The sequence below is a fragment of the Schistocerca piceifrons genome, chromosome 4 (assembly GCF_021461385.2).
Source record: "Schistocerca piceifrons isolate TAMUIC-IGC-003096 chromosome 4, iqSchPice1.1, whole genome shotgun sequence".
In the NCBI taxonomy this organism is placed as follows: Eukaryota; Metazoa; Arthropoda; class Insecta; order Orthoptera; family Acrididae; genus Schistocerca; species Schistocerca piceifrons.
Window position 1 is genome coordinate 526854141 of NC_060141.1, and position 17512 is coordinate 526871652.

Sequence of the window (17512 nt, forward strand, 5' to 3'; positions counted from 1 at the left end):
CCTGACGGCGTGTGGCGGAGGGTACCTTGAGTACCTCTATCGGTTCTCCCTTCTATTCTAGTCTCGTATTGTTCGTGGAAAGAAATATCGTCGGTATGCCTCTGTGTGGGCTCTGATCCCTCTGATTTTATCCTCATGGTCTCTTCGCGAGATATGCGTAGGAGGGAGCAATATACTGCCTGACTCCTCGGTGAAGGTATGTTCTCGAAACTTCAACAAAAGCCAGTACCGAGCTATTGAGTGTCTCTCCTGCAGAGTCTTCCACTGGAGTTTACCTATCATCTCCGTAACGCTTTCGCGATTACTAAATGACCCTGTAACGAAGCGCGCTGCTCTCCGTTGGATCTTCTCCATATCTTCTATCAACCCTATCTGGTACGGATCCCTCACCGCTGAGCAGTATTCAAGCAGTGGGTGAACAGGTGTACTGTAACCTACTTCCTTTGCTTTCGGACTGCATTTCCTTAGGATTCCTCCAATGAATCTCACTGTGGCATCTGCTTTACCGACGATTAATTTTATATGGTCATTCCATTTTAAATCACTCCTAAGGCCTACTCCCTGACAATTTATGGAATTAACTGCTTCCAGTTCCTGACCTGCTATATTGTAGCTAAATGATAAAGGATCTTCCTTTCTATGTATTCGCAACACATTACACTTGTCTAAATTGAGATTCAACTGCCTTTCCCTGCACCATGCGTCAGTTCGTTGCAGATCCTCCTACATTTCAGTACAATTTTCCATTGTTACAACCTCTCGATATACTGGAGCATCATCCGCAAAAATCTTTAGTGAATTCCGATGTTATCCACAAGGTCATTTATACATATTGTGAATAGCAACGGTCCTACGGCACTCCCTGCGGCATATCTGAAATCACGGTTACTTAGGAAGACTTCTCTCCATTGAGAATGACTTTAGTGAACTACGTATCTATAAACACAGCGACAACGCAGTTGTTGTACTTATTCCTCCTTTCGTGGATACAAGAGTAGTGACTATAGGTCGAGTTGAGAATCCGTCTTCTGCCCTATCTCGGCAAAGATGTGGGAGCCGTTTCCCCGGCCTTTTAGACCGTGGCTGTGTGCAGTCCCCTACGAACCTGCGGCAGTGGCCACAGCGCCAGAGGAAGTCGATCGACGGCTGTGACTTGCTGAACGTTTGCCGCTTTGGGCTGGAAAGCACGCCCGCGCCCCGAGCGTCGAGCCCGGTGGGGCGCTGTCGGTGGCGCCAGCTCCGTGGCGCCAGCGGTGTGGCGCGCATTGATTGACGCCGCTGGCGCCCTCGAGCGGTGCTCCACGGGCCGACGCCGACGCCGACGCCGCCTCCCGCTTCCGGCCCCTGCCTCTGTCTCTACACTTCACAAACACTGGGTCACCTGACACGGTCTTCTCGTGTGTCGCACCCTTATCCCAAAACCCACGTCCCCTTCCCCACTTTTTTTTTTCTTTTTGGCTAACGGATCTGATATTTGTGACAGCCATGGTTCACTAATAATGAGGCTGTGTAGGGTGAGCAGCAGGCAACGACTGTTTGTCGTTGACGCTACAGTACAGGGTATGTGTAGTTAGAGTTGCGCTCTGCCAAAACTACGGTTTTGGGAGTACATAAATGACGAAATGAACGGTAGGAATACTGGTAGTATTGACAGTATCAGTAAGGAAAGAAGCATAAATGAATGTGTAGAGGAGAAACAGGGAGCCGAAGACTTCTTATTGTTTTTTGTTTGTTAATCTGTTTGTTTTGCACATAATTAGAACTGCACATCGTTCGATGTTACTCCGCTGCGTATTTTAGTAGCCAACAAAATACAAACTGCATTTTTTAAGTAATAAAAATTAGCTGCTCGCGTACCTCCTGAGATTTTATGTAACCAAAGCAATCACTTTTGATGCAAATACAGTTTAGACGCGCAAACAAAAAAACTATTGCTGTTATTTTGTACTGAAGAGAACTTTCTTCATCATCATCAAAGGCACGAGTTTCCTGTTATTCTTGACTGGCTTAGCACCAACTTCTTCGCTCGCATAGATTGTATGGCCTGCAGAGTTTTTTTGTTTTGTTTTCGTTTAATCGAATTTTTATGTTGTTTACAAGGTGAAACACTTCCTAAGCTTTTCACGCTAATTAATGCCGTATAAGCATTGTCTTTTCTCTCAGCTGAGTCCGAAGTTTTTGTTAATCATGCTTTTTGTGTTCTTGTGTAGATATTTTAATTTGTACTTTCATCCTTTAAGAAATATATCTTTATATCTAACCGAGAAATAACTTATCAGTTTTCATAAGTTTACCTTTAAAAATTTTGATGTTGTAAAGAAATATTTTCTTAAAAATTTTCACTCCCTGTTGCACTCCATTAAGGTAAAAATCAAATAAAAACAGTCTCGATCATAGTTTCAGATGTTTTATTTGTTAGCAACTGGTTTCGGCCGTTCGGACCATCTTGGGAGATCCTCAGAAGTAAGGTTGACAATCTTATTTCTAAGGATTTCGCTCCATCCGCCGCAACCAGCAGCCATAATGACGTTCAAAAGCCTGAAGATGATCTAAGGAAAGGGCCGTAACCGATTGCTATCAAATAAAAATTCAGAAAACGCTATCGAGACTGTTTTTATTTGATTTTTAGCATTTTATACTGATCGCTGTGCTCCAATTACAGAATACTTTCTAAACTTTTAAACTCCCTTAGGGGTTGAGTTTCCAGAAACAGTGAAACACACAATTTTTTTATTTCTAGTTGAGAAGCCAAATTTAAATTTTCATAGATTTTGTTTCAAAAATGCATTTGTAATAAAATATTGTCATAAAAGGTCTCATCACCTATTTAACTCGCTTAGGTGTTCATTTTCTAAAATCACTGAAACACAGATTTTTTTATTTGTAGGCGAGAAGTCAAATGCCATTATTCATAGATGTAGCTTTAAAAATACTTTAGTAGTTCTTTAATAATTACATATTCGCAAAAAAACGCTTTTACCCACTATTTTACCCCCAATGGGGTTAAATTTCGAAACAGGTATTTCTTTATTTCTGACCAAGAAACCAAATACTAATTTTCGTTGGTCTAGCATCGAAACGGCCTTAATAGCGACATTTTTTAAAAAAAAAAACTCCTTCCCCTATTTCACCCCTTCGGGTTGGAATTTCGAAAAAGCCCTTCTTGAACGACGCGTACAGTACAAGATCCACACCTTCTCCAAATTTCCTGTTTCTCTCCTGAGTGGTTTGGGCAGGGGGATGATGAGTGAGCCAGTAAGTCAGCCAGTCAGTCAGAACATTGCCTTTTATATTTAAAGACAAGTGCGAAAGTTGCTCAACGATAACAGAAAAATGTCTTATATAAGCTCGAGGAAATATAGAAGCGATGTTTGATACGTTTTCTTTGTGTTTTTTTTCTTGTCTTTAATTTTAACCTTTGTTTTCAGGAAATTGCGTTTTCAAGCGCTATATGATAAATCTGTACTTTTATTTTTTTTATTTTTCCAACATCCATCTGTTTCACGTTGCGCAACAACAATTTTCGAACAAAACCCGAATTAAAAATCGACCATTCCCATTTTGTTATAAATATTGTTTATTTTTAAGTAACGGGTAGCTGGATAACCATGTAGAACAAAAATGTTCCTCAGGTTACGTGGCGCCTTATATATCCTCACTGTTTCTAGACGCCTCAGCGCTTCCGCTTTCTGGGGGAGTCTAGTAGGAGACTGATCGCATACGCAAACAAAGCGATCGAAATGAAGTAACGCCCGATAGATCTGCATCCCATCTAACGTACAGGTAACGTGGTTGCGATCTTAAGTGACCTAAGGTAGTAGGAAAATTACCGTAGTGTGCCATATCTTACCATAGACTACCGTAGCCTACGGCAGTTTTACAACAGCAGTCGTCGTTAACTGATTGTATGAAGTTGCAACATGAGCCGGAAAGAATTTCTATTTGGCATGATGAATAGCAGCTTTTTCTGAATGTGGAAATATGTAAGCTAATGCAAATGAGAGGGAAATAAAATCCCGTCATGTTCAAATACAGCGTCAGTAGTATACAAGTTGTTTGACTATAATGAGCACAAACGAAAGGGGCGGGCAGAGGACAAAGAAACAAGCGATCAACCCTAACAAACATAGACCCGGGAACAACTGCACTCATGCCAATGTAACAACATTGATAATGTCAAGAAGTTCTTATTCCTTTATTATGTAAATCGAAGGTGGAGGGGAGAGAAAAGAAAGGATGAGGAAGGTACTGATCATATTAGCTGCATCGGGACTTTAAGTGGAATCAGCAGCGGCTACTGAAAATATGTGCCGCACTCGGATTCGAGGATTCGAAAATGGGATCTCTGGCTTACGAGGCAGTTGGATTAACCACTGCGGCACCCAGACACAGTGCTCATAGCAAATGCGCGGATTATCTCGGGCCGATACCCGGCCGACCCACATTCCCACGTAGAGCCACCACTTAACTGTAATCTCCAGCCATGTCTCCTTGCTCTCTAATTTTAGATTCCCACTGGTGGTCGAACATAAATGTGCAACTACACTGACTGGTGTGGATGTATATACCATCGAGGTGTATCAAATATATAAAGAGTGGTGTCTGTTCTTCCAGACATGTCCAAAAGAACAGATATCACACGTTCATATAATATTATTCCTTCCCGCATATGTCTCGCAACAAGACCACGGCAGTAATACTGCAGATATTCTGGGTATATGAAGGCATGCTGTTCGTCTGCCTTCCTGCTCGCTGCCCACGACTGTAATCAGAAGGGGGGGGGGGGCGGGGGGAACATGATACTAGTTGACTAGTACCCACCATGACAGAGCATACAGACAGCTTCCGGAGTAAGCAGATGCAGATAAATGTTGGTCTCTGGACAATGAAGACAGCAGAGATGCTCAAGTAGTCCAGTGTCTTGCCGCCTCACAATCACTACAGGAAAGCTTACATGCATGAATGAATTATTCTGGTAATGTGCAGTGAAAGGAAAGCGAGTACGAATTGCGAGAAGTGCAGCGTCGAACTGCAGTTCAACAGAATTAATCTCACACACCGATAGGCTGAAGCATTATGATCACTGCCCAAGGCGACACTGAATGCCGCGTGCTGCCATTGCGGATACGTTATACAGCAAGTAAAGTACGAGGCGTGTTTTTTAAGTAAGGTCTGTTTGAACATAAGTACACAACGAAAGGTTATATCAAAAAAGTAAATTTATTTTCAGAAATTACATACTTCACTCTATTTTTCGTCATAATTGGCAAGTTTGTTCAAACACGTATCATACCTGTCAACCAATTTTAAAATACCCTCTTCATAAAAACTTGCCGCCTGTTCCGATAACCAAGAGTTCACTGCCGTTTTCAGGTCGTCGTTGTCATTGTAACGGTTGCCGCTGACGTGTTGTTTGAGGTGGAGGAACAGATGGTAATCGCTCGGCGCAAGATCAGGACTGTAGGGTGGGTGGTCTAAAACTTCCCAGGCAAAACTGTCTAATAAATCGCGGGTCTGACCTGCAGTGTGCGGTCTTGCATTGTCATGGAGAAGGACAATTCCTGTTGTCAGCATGGCGCTTCTTTTGTTTTGAATTGCTCTGCGTAGCTTTCTCAGGGATTGACAGTATGCTTCTGCATTGATAGTGGTTCCTCATTGCATGAAGTCGACCAACAAAACACCGTGCCTATCCCAAAACACCGACGACATGATTTTGCGCTGAGACAGAGTCTGTTTGGCCTTCACCTTTACAGGCGAGTGTGTGTGTCCCGATTCCATGCTGTGTTGTTTCTTTTCGTGCGTGATATGCGATACCCATGTTTGGTCTCCAGTTACTATCTCACTCAAGAAGCCGTCACCTTCTTCGTGATAACGAGTCAAGAACTTGATCGCACAATCAATGATTGGTTTTTGTGGTCCTCTGTTAGGAGTCTTGGGACCCAACGGGAGCACCGTTTCCTAAACTTTAGATGCTCAGAAACAATGTTGTAAAGCACTGATCTCGACACGCCAGGAAATCTTTTGAGGGACTTGTTATTGTGAAGCGACTGTTCTCACGAATCCTCGCTTCAACTGAAGCCACCAAATCATCTGTAATCAAAGAAGGGCGACCGGAGCGGTTCTCATCATGGACGGTGTCATGACCATCTTTGAATTCTCGTACCCACCTACGCACATTGCTTTCACTCATAGCAGATTCACTGTACACTTCGCAAATCTGTCGATGAATTTCTACAGCAGACAGTTTCCTTGCTGACAAAAACCGTATCACTGAGCGAACCTCAAACGCGGTGGGCGATTTGATAGTCTTAAACATTTTGAAAGCACAGAACAGAACCGTACACGTTAGCTACAGAGCTGAAACTGAGCAGAGCTGTTCTCGAGGCATGGCGGTACACGACGCACGCGTTCGTTGCGGTATGCAAGCGAACTAATAGTGTCTACAACAAAACGGACCTTACTTAAAAAAAACACACCTCGTATATAACTGGAGCAGATCGAATGTGGAATCATTCTAGCCACGTTACGGGGCGCAAGGAACGAGCATGACGGAAACGGCGAAGCTGGTCCGCTGTTCGCGTCCTACTGTCGAGACCACAAATGCGAAGTGGCTGAAGGGCGATGAAACCATGAGAAGCTAACAAGGAATTGGATGTCTGCCTCCTTGTCATAGGACATGAACTGATCCTTGAACGCAGAATACAGGCGATCCGTAATAGATCGCATTATGGAGTACAATTCTGGTTGAGGCGCAAGCACACTATCCAGTCCATGTTGCTGAACGTGGCGCTCCCCAGCGGACCATCCCTACATGGGCCCATGTTGACCCAACGACATCATCAGTTATGGTTACAGCGGGTCCATGGATTCATGAGGTTGTCTGCATACCCGTACACGTCCAACAGTCCAATGTCCGTGTTGACGGGCTGAGGAGAGGCGTAAAGCTTTGTGCCGCGCAGTCATCAAGGCTACACGAGTGCGCCTTCGCCTCCGAAAACCCATATCGATGATGTTTCGTTGAATGGTTCGCACGCTGATACTTAATTGATGGCCCAGCATTGAAGTGTGCAGCAATATGCGGAAGTGTTGCACGTCTGTCACGTTGAACGATTATCTTCACAGTCCGGAACCGAGCGACTGCTGTGGTCGCGGGTTCGAATCCTGCGTCGGGCATGGCTGTGTGTAATGTCCTTAGGTTAGTTAGGTTTAAGTAGTTCTTAGTTCTAGGGGACTGATAACCTCAGATGTTAAGTCCCATAGTGCTCAGAGCCATTTGAAACATTTTGATTCTCTTTAGTCATCGTTCGTCCCGTTCTTGCAAGATCTTTTTCCAGCCGCAGCGATATTGGAGATTTGATATTTACCGGATTCCTCGTACTCACGGTACACCCATGAAAACGTCGTACGGGAAAATTGCCACTTCATCGCTACCTTGGAAATGCTGTGCCCCATCGCTCGTGCGACTATGACACCACGTTCAAACTCACTTAAATCTTGATCACGTGTCATTGTAGCAGCGGTAACCGATCTAACAGGTGCACCAGGCACTTGTTGTCTTTTATAGGCGTTTCCGACTACAGCGCCGTGTTCTGCCTGTTTACAAATCTCTGTATTTGAATACGCATGCATATTCCAGTTTATTTGGCGCTTCAGTGCAAAAACTGCTATTAGAAAGTAATACAGTAACCAGCAACAACAGATACTACTTTTTATAATGGAGTTCTAAGATTTTAAGTTTCTGGAAACAATTTGCCATAAATTTAGGTATATTTTATGAATGCACGATTTTAATTTGTTAGGGTTACAGTTCTAACAATTATTCAAGGTATAATATATGTTTAAGTTATAATTTATTCTTAAACAAACAATTCAATAGTAAAAATAAAGGAATAATGCTGTTATGAGAACTGGTGTGTAATTTTGCCCCATCGGGTAGCCAAAATGACAAGTTTACAACATTTTTTAAACTGTGAATTCATAGAGAAACTAATTATTTTATATTGAATTCTTTACGCACATCCTATTCTACAATGTCTGTCTAATGTAAAATTGTTTTTAATTTTAATTATCCTACATGAGTTATAAAAGACAGTTTACATTTTAGTGTCTCATTATGGGCCTCTTTCCCCTACTTATTCTAAATGGGACATTCATCTGGGGTCCGCAGCTCGTGGTCGTGCGGTAGCGTTCTCGCTTCCCACGCCCAGGTTCCCGGGTTCAATTCCCGGCGGGGTCAGGGATTTTCTCTGCCTCGTGATGACTGGCTGTTGTGTGATGTTCTTAGGTTAGTTAGGTTTAAGTAGTTCTAAGTTCTAGGGGACTGATGACCATAGATGTTAAGTCCCATAGTGCTCAGAGCCATTTGAACCATTCATCCGGGGTTCCAAAGAACCTGTGATAGTAATCAAAGGCGACAGGACAGCTGTGCATCGTGAACATTATTGCGTACCATCTGCATCCTTTCAGGCTAGATGTTTTCACTGATGGCGACGGCATCTTTCAGCAGGATAACTCTCTATGTCACAAGGCCAGACTCGCGCTGCAGTGAGCAGGCTGCTCCCACAAACCCCCAGTATGAGAACTGTGTGGCCAGTGTGCAGACATCTGATTTCACATACCTCTAGAAATCTAATAAGACATGTGAAATCCATGCCACGAGAATCGCTGCTGTATTGCGTTCCAAAGGTGGCTCAACATGCTATCAAGCAGGTGTTCAGAGTGTTTTAGAGGTTGAATAAGGTGGTCACATGCGTGACTGTAAGTATGAAAAATATAACTGTTCAACTATTCTGTACGTGTATGTACAAACCTCTTCGACTCACATACACCAGTCACGCTTCTATTAGCATCAGCCTGTGTTCCAGATACGTTGGTACCTGATGACGACAATACACTATCTTTGCCCGGGTATCTGTTAGTGATGCAAACGTACGTTAAAATAAAAACCGACTGTGAACGTAAATATATATGTGTTCCGTCCTATGGGTCGTCAAGCGAATTTTCTATGCTGTTTCGCCGGATATTTACAATTTAGTTTTTGCAGTGTGTAGCTGGAGTCAACCTAAACAAATATGACTCAGCGATTTTGTTGCGACGGCCAGAGCCAATGGAAACCGTTGGTTTGTTTCCTGTTACGAGGGAAAGGTTTTTATACCGACATTTTACGTGCCCATTCGATTGAACATTTCCACGTTGTGTGGCCATAATGTCAGTAGTTGCTTTGCAAATCCTAAGGGTATTTTTGTTCCGTCGTTACAACTACAAGAAAATGTGTGTTTTCCTCTTCAGTCGTATTTCGCTTTATTGAAGTAAAGCATCATCAGTGGTGGCAATTTCTGGTTGGTTTTTTGCCGTCTGCTAGCACGTGCAACAGCCGAAGATCGCGTTTGACGTCATTGTCTCCGGCACACTAATCGAATTTGCACGCGCAACAACCTGGCCAACGACCTGACTGGCTAACTTCAATGATAATTATATTGGAATAAACGTATCGAATATTTTTCCTAACTACTGTTTCTCAGCACAACCTACCCTGCAGCACCGTTACAATATTCTAATGAACTTACACACATTGCGACAAATAAATTAAAAATGACAGTAACTACTGGAAATATAAACTAAAGGAACATTGCACAAACGCAGGTCACTGTGCGCCAGACATTCGACTGCATCGGTTGTGAGGTCGTGGCTCCCTTGTAACGCACCCTGAAGAATTATCGCGGGCAAACCACGGCCAGGTGAGCGATCTTTTGCTCTTTTGCTCCACATCGGCCGCACTGGGATCGTTATGAAGTTCCCCAGTGAGACAGGATCTTGTTGCAGATACCATGTTAATGTTGCGCCACTGTCTGAGAAAATCCTGGTACCTTCAATAAGTGGTGCCGAGACAAGTTAACGAAACGAAATATGTAATCCCTCATTCACCCAATCAGTTGTATGTGATTAACACAATTATGTCATAATGAACGAAGGAACGTCTCTGTTACTTGTAAGTCCTTTGATCAGAAAGCGCAACAGAATCGTGAGTAAAGCTGCAACACCACAAGCACGAGAAACTGACAGTAACACAGCGATGATTCACATTTAGAAGGAACTATTCAAATCCAGATGGCACTGAGCACTATGGGACTTAACATCTGAGGTCATCAGTCCCCTTGACGTTGAACTACTTAAAGCTAACTAACCTAAGGACATCACACACATCCATGCCCGAGGCAGGATTCGAACCTGCGACCGTAGCAGCAGCGCGGTTCCGGACTGAAGTGCCTAGAACCGCTCGGCCAGAAGTACCTAGAACCGCTCGGCCACAGCGGCCGGCAGAAGGAACTATGGAGACCTCAAATACATTTGTAAAGGAATCTATACTACTGATGGGTACTTACCTCATTTGTACTATCTCTGGATTTATATTCTAGTTTTTCCTCATGTAATTAGTCTAAAAGGCACTTGAGTTTTAATAACGATATATTTTTCGGGAGCATGGTCAATTGCTGCTCGAAAATGACATCCCCATTTGGCTGATAGTGATAGGCCTTTGATTTAATTCTACAGAGACAGAGATGGTTTTCATATACTCGGATAAACTCCTTCGGGAATTCGCGACTGATTTGCCTCAGGTCGCTCGATATGGTGCTGCTACAAAGTCTGCCTCGCTGCTGACGTTTGCTTGCACAAACCTGCACAAATTTGGCACATACGCTCAGCCATGTGCTTTTTGCTCTTCTTGCCCTAAGTTACGTAACTGAAAAACGATCATACCACAAGCAGTTTCTACAGTACACATGATTGATCACGTTTGTTCTACAGGTGGTCAAACATGCACCAAATACTGTATCAAACATGCTCATCAAGTTACTGATCATTAGCAGAGATATTGCCGAAACATCGCTCAAAAAAGGACTCTTGCCATTGCCATCCTTTTCTCCCTCGAAAGTGTGGCGCCTTCGCTGGTGTTTGCTTATCCATTGTGATACGGCAAACGAACCAATTAATACGAGATCCAAGTTACGACAGGTTATTGCTTCACTTGAAGAAAATAATTTAAAAATACGTTAATAAGAAAACTGTAAAACCTCCGTGTCTGTCTATGTGAACACGCTGACCTCCAAGACTACTAGATAGATTTTCATGGGGTTTCACAGGTAGCTTTAACGTGGCTCGGTGTAACATATAGGCGTTACTTCACCTAAATCCGATCACGAAAAAACATTGTATTGTAATACAAAGATTTAGGAGTCTGCTCGGCTTAGTAGTTCGGATGTTTACCTTAATGACGGCGTAGTACACCAAAGAAGGAATAAATGGCGCTGTTAGCTTCCTACACCAAAGAGCCAATAGATGGCGCTGTTATTTTTTCTACCTCACAGTTAAAAGTATATTCGAAAGTTACCGTTAGTGACAGAATTAAGCGCACAATGTTATCTTTGTGATTACCAACTAACATTGAACTTATTGAATTTACTTGGCTAGAACATTTTGCTTTGAGTATTAAAACTTACTATACTTCTTTCGATAGTTCTCAGTTGCCGGCCGGAGTGGCCGTGCGGTTCTAGGTGCTAAAGTCTGGAACCGCGAGACTGCTACGGTCGCAGGTTCGAATCCTGCTTCGGGCATGGATGTGTGTGATGTCCTTAGGTTAGTAAGGTTTAAGTAGTTCTGAGTTCTGGGGGACTGATGACCTCAGTAGTTAAGTCCCATAGTGCTCCGAGCCATTTGAACCATTTGATAGTTTTCAGTTATATTTGATATCTTGGGTAGGAGAAACAAAGTTTTTACAAAGTGATCGTGTGAGCGTTCTGTTTTTACCACTGAGTTGCGGAACCCCAGAAGGCGACGGTGGGCAAAGGCTAGCACTTAACAGGAAACACTTCCTAAAGTTCTGAGAAATTATGTTTATTTGGTCACTGACTAACTTTCGTCTTTTGGGGCCAGTTTCGCCTCACAACTGAATCTCGCAAAAACAGATAAAATGACTTGCGACTTACGGAGATGTGGTTTATACAGAAGGTACAAAAGATACAATTAAAATGATGACATCACATAGGAAAGTGTCACACAGATAGTTGCAATATGGAGATGGATTTAACAATGATGAAGAATAAAGCTGAATTTATAATTTCAGTCTAGTACTTGTTAGTAAGGCCAACGGGCTTGCAGTAGTGGTAACACCGGTTCACGTCAATTCACCTAAGTTAAGTGCCATTATGGGCTTGGCTAGCAATTGGGTGGGTGGCCATCCGCATCTGCCGAGCGCTGTTGGGGAGCGGAGAGCACTCAGCTCTTGTGAGGCCAATTGAGGAGGTGCTTGATTAAGAAATAGCGGCGCTGGTCACAAAAGCTAACAACGGTCGGGAGTGCTGTGTACTGATCTCATACCCCTCCCTATTCACACCCAGCGACGTCTATAGGCTGAGGATGATACCTCGGCCGGGCAGTACCGTTGAGTCTTCAGAAGCGTGTTCGGATGGAGTTTGGATTTAGTTTTATTTGTAAATAAAATATAACTTACCAGAGCAGAAAAAACTGAGTTTGGTCATTTAATACTAAACTAGCACTCTGTGCCATATGTTCGTTGATTTTAATCACAACTTATCGCTGAATTAGGTCTTTAGGAAGGACATGTGGACTTGAACACTTAAGCTACGATATTCCGGTTTTAGGTTTATTACGTTATGCCGTCAGCGTCTCTGAAACACCACTTGAAAAAAAAAATCCGTTTCCGCAAAAGCAATTAAATTTTTTCTCCATCTCACCGAGTCACCCATTACGGAGGTGCATTTTTGAAGCACCCATGTTAAATAATGAGAATATTAAAAATAAATGAAACGGCAGCTCGTCTCTTTTTGCTACCTATTGTACCGAAGAGCGTATAACCAGACCGTTTTCCTACAAACGCTTCTCTGAAAGTTGGAAATGAATGGTGACACTTTGGTGAGAAGATCAGTGGCGTGGGAAGTACGCTCAAAGAAATCAAGTGTGTAGCGTCAGCTACATCCATCGCATCGTTTATTCCCTGATGGGCGAAGATTTTTCTCTTGCCTTTTCTTTTGCTGCACACATAAACTTAGCAAAAGTCTGTGCGAAATAATTTCCAGCGATCAAAATCACCTTAGCGGAATCGGCCAGATTCGCAAAAAGCACTGGATTTCAGTATCCCCGAAAACGCTTAGTATTTCAATTTACAGGGAAGAGGAAAATCACTCGACCACCCGTAAACATCAAAATTGAGTATTCAGAGGGCATTCTTCGCTACAACTCTGTCAAAATTCATATCATGGTTCTCTTACGAAAGGCTACTGTCGTCGCACTTATATTGTATGGTAGATGCTGACTAATATAATTGAGGAAGAGTTAATAGTTATGTAAGCGCCACAGATTTCTTAACCGCAATTTTGCGTATGAACCTACCTGTGCGAAATCTGCAGACACGTATATGACATAAATTAATTCTACACTGCGAGATTTAGGTCATTCACTGCCAGTTTCCATGCAAATGTGTTTTGTGACTTTTGCGGCATGATTCGTGGAAGATACAGCTAATTTCTTGTGTCCAGCCAGGCTTCAATTCTCTGCACAATTTTACAGAGACTCATTAGCCATTTAGCCTACCTTAAATGTGCATGCAGCATAAATTAATGTGACAGCGTCTTCTAATTGCGTCATCGAGTATGAAAACTGTATTGAACAACCGGTAGTTGTTTGAAGGGCTGGTGCTGCAGTTTATTAAACTGCTTATATGAGTCGTTGAGCACTCATGGAATACTGATTTTTTCTTCCTTTATCTAACCAGCAGACAGTACACTCCAGATACTTCATAACTCTTATTTATCGTCCGTCCTCACACATAATAAGCTGGATTTGGTGTTCCCGACAGAGTAGCTACATCGCATACGATTGTCACTTCTTCAGCTTCCTCCTGCGTATGATCTCGAATTTCTCTGAATTTCCTATCATGGACATTTCATGAGATGTGTGTAGGATGCAAACTCTACTTGCAAAGTGTATTCTCAAAATTTTAACAGTAAACCTTGCCGTGACGCACAATGACTATTTTATAGTGGCTGCCAGCTGCCACTGAAGTTATATGGCCGTGTCTATCATGCTCTCGTTCTGAATTAATGAGTTCATGACAAAATGCGTCTCTCTTCTGTCAATCTTCTCTACTTATTCTATTTGCTAAAGTTCCAGAGTAACAAACAATACTCAAGTATCGTTCGAACGGTGGATACCAAGCGTGCTCCTTGGAGTGAACTTGTTTCCAGTCATCTTTCCTGCAACATTTTGTGCAGGGTAAGGTAGACAGCACATGACAATCAGAATATGTCAACGGCGAATCCCATACCTGGGCGCGGTGATAATATTTTCCACTATCAAGATTAGAACGCCCTTGGTCGTTTGGAACAGATGCTACAGGAGTGGGCTACTCAATAAAATGTTTAGAAAATAAAATACTGTATCTGTAACCGATTCTGATCTCGCGAAACACTACACAAAAATGTTTCAAATGGCTCTGAGCACTATGGGACTTAACATCTGCGGTCATCAGTCCCCTAGAACTTAGAACTACTTAAACCTGACTAACCTAAGAACATCACACACATCCATGCCCACGGCAGGATTCGAACCTGCGACCGTAGCAGTCGCGCGGTTCCGGACTGAGGCACCTAGAACCGATCGGCCACTGGGCCGGCAAACACTACATACCAATACACAGCAATGTATTTTTGCGGATAACAAATAGTTTACAAAAATGTCACTGTCAAATGAACGATTCCTACATTTATGGTATTATCACCTAACATTAAAAGCAAACATTACCAGTTTGAATTAATCAGTATTAATTTTCATATTTTAATATATTGATTACGCTACAAAGATACGTTCGTCATAAATTTGTGTGACAAGCTAACGAATTTAGCGACAGAGAAATTTTACCGATAGGTTTATACCCTTCCTGTCGCCACCCTGTAGCCCTCCAGTACGGAATTGGTGCGCCCCAGCTGTCTGCGTCTAGTGTAAGCCATGAAATAGTGCGAACGTTTTCAAATGTCTGCGAGTCGTGTAACTGAGGCGGGACGTGGGGACCAGCCCAGTATTCACCTAATGGGATGTGGAAAACCGCCTAGAAACCACATCCTGGCTGGCCGGCACACCGGTCCTCGTCGTTAATCCGTCGGGTGGATTCGATCCGGGGCCTGCGCGCCTATCCGAGCCCAGGAAGCAGCGCATTAGCGCCCTCGGCTAACTTGGCTGGTTAATATTATAATCTATATTAATAATAAATCTGTACAGCAGTCGTGGCTGTCTGTTCGTCTTCGAACACGCTAATATCCAAAACTACTAGACGAATTTTCATGGGCTTTTCGCAGATAACTTGAGAATGGCTTGTGGTACCATGTAGGCTTTAGTCAATTAACATCATATCACCAAAAACAGGTCGTCATACATGTCATAAAAATGTTTGTATTCTGGGGTGTATGTATGTACGAGTATGTTCCACATCTCCGAAACCGCTTAACAGATATCATCCAAACTTTGTACACATATCACTTTCAGTCTGGGAAGAAACGCTGTACAGGTAAGAACAACCTACCTATCAAACAGGTAAGGATGGGGATGAAAAAGTAGTGTAGGGCAAGACTCGCGAATACCCACGGTTGATTCATCCAGTATTTGAGAACGAGACCACTTAGTGACTTGCTAAATGTTTACACATATTTTCGAACCACTACGAGACATTTTCTCGCTGACACCCCCCACATAATGATGAAAGGAAAAACGATTATCGCTTACTACATTTTCGTTAATTTTCACTTCAGGAATGACGTTTCAGTTTACTACTTCTTTACTACAAAGTATATTCGTAACACATTTTACAGAGAGCGTTCACATATACCACTGAATGTATCTGCAAAATTATATCATTCACGACACGTAGTTCATCATATAGTATATGACGTCGTAAACTATGAGATGCGTGAAAAACTGCCGCATCATGCATGATGTTTAAATTTATTATTATTTACCCGCTGAACCTATTTCGGTGAAATTTGGTAAGGAAATACCCTGAGACTCGAGGAAGAACATAGGCTACTTTAGAAATTGCGGAGTATTAGATACTTTTTGATTTGAAGAGTAGAACACGAATTAGTGGAAAACCTTTACTCTTTGAAAAATCCATTTAGTCTTTGACATACTTGTGAAAATGCTTTTCTTGTTTGATATTTGCTACGTGATACTGTTGAAAGTACTCTCAATACAACGCGTATACAATCTTCAATGTGTTTAATCCATATTTCCGCACTATTGTTGGATAATTTACACATTGTATAATGTATAACGACTATGCACACTATTCAGTAATTGCAACAAAATTTACACATAGTTTCAAACCTTTACCAAAATTTTTGTCGCTCACAACTCCTACAAAAGATGAAATGAAAATAGTTTATCGCTTACTACTTTCTGCTGTCCATGCAGTAAAACTGTTGCATCAGGTATGACCTTTCAGTCTTTTTACTTCTTTACTACAAATTGTATTCACGACACATCTTGCAGATAACGTTCACATACAGCACTGAATATACCTGCAAAATTATATCACTGTATGGCACACAGTTCAGGAGATATAAGGACATAAACACTGAGATGCGTGAAAAACTTTCGCATCGCGCATGACGTTTGAATTTATTACTACTTTGATACTAATTCTATTCGCAACCTATTTAGGTACGACACAGAGAAAGGAGGAGAAGAAAGAGACAGAGAAGAAGAAGAGGAGGAGATGTACTGGCAAAGGGGGAAGAGGAGACGGACGTAGAGAGGAAGGAGAGGAGATGGACAGTCGGAGGGGAGGAGGACGTGGACAGAGAATGGGGAGTGAGGGAGGTGAAGAGAGAGAAGGAGGCAAGAATGTGGATAGAGAGGAGATCAGAGGAGATGGACAGAGAGAGGGGACGGCGAAGATCGACTAATAGCATTGAAATAAATACATAGCCGGGTACTCAGCCTGTCGTTAGTAATTTCCTCTTGCACGCTGTTATCACGATTACTGGTAAAAGATGTACAACATAATGAGATGTCACATGCAGTACACTTTTATCGGGCTCGTCATTTCAAATCGACAGATTTGTATCAAGGATAATATGTGAAATTTTTGGACTGATAGAACCAGTTAATTAGTAAAATTTATCTGTTAAAATGTGACAGCATCGCTGATAAAAAATTTTGAAACCGTGAACGAAGAAATGTTGTAGATTGACAAGTGTTCGCTCAGAGGTTTATCTTGTGAGACACACAGATGGGTTCAATACGAATAGTCTGCGTGGAAGATTAACTGCTGTTAGTTTGATTTAAAGAGGAAATGTGGTTTTAAACGGTATATGACAGCGTAGTTTGCTATTCTACATGAGGCAGGTAGTAGTTCTCATCAACAAAAACCCCTCGTAATGTTGTCGTAGAAGCATTGGCGTTGTGTGCTCTCACATTGACCTGCACGAAATAGACGAAGGTA

At 42.4% G+C, this 17512-nt stretch overlaps 1 protein-coding gene across 1 annotated transcript in view; it reads right to left on the reverse strand.

The window, feature by feature from the left end:
• LOC124795981 overlaps positions 1 to 1487 on the reverse strand; it is a 28839-nt gene extending 27352 nt beyond the window's left edge. The window contains exon 1 of the mRNA XM_047260062.1: positions 1106 to 1487. Within this exon, the coding sequence (XP_047116018.1) occupies positions 1106 to 1487 (382 nt within the window). The remainder of the gene's footprint in view (positions 1 to 1105) is intronic.
• Positions 1488 to 17512: the final 16025 nt, after the last annotated feature.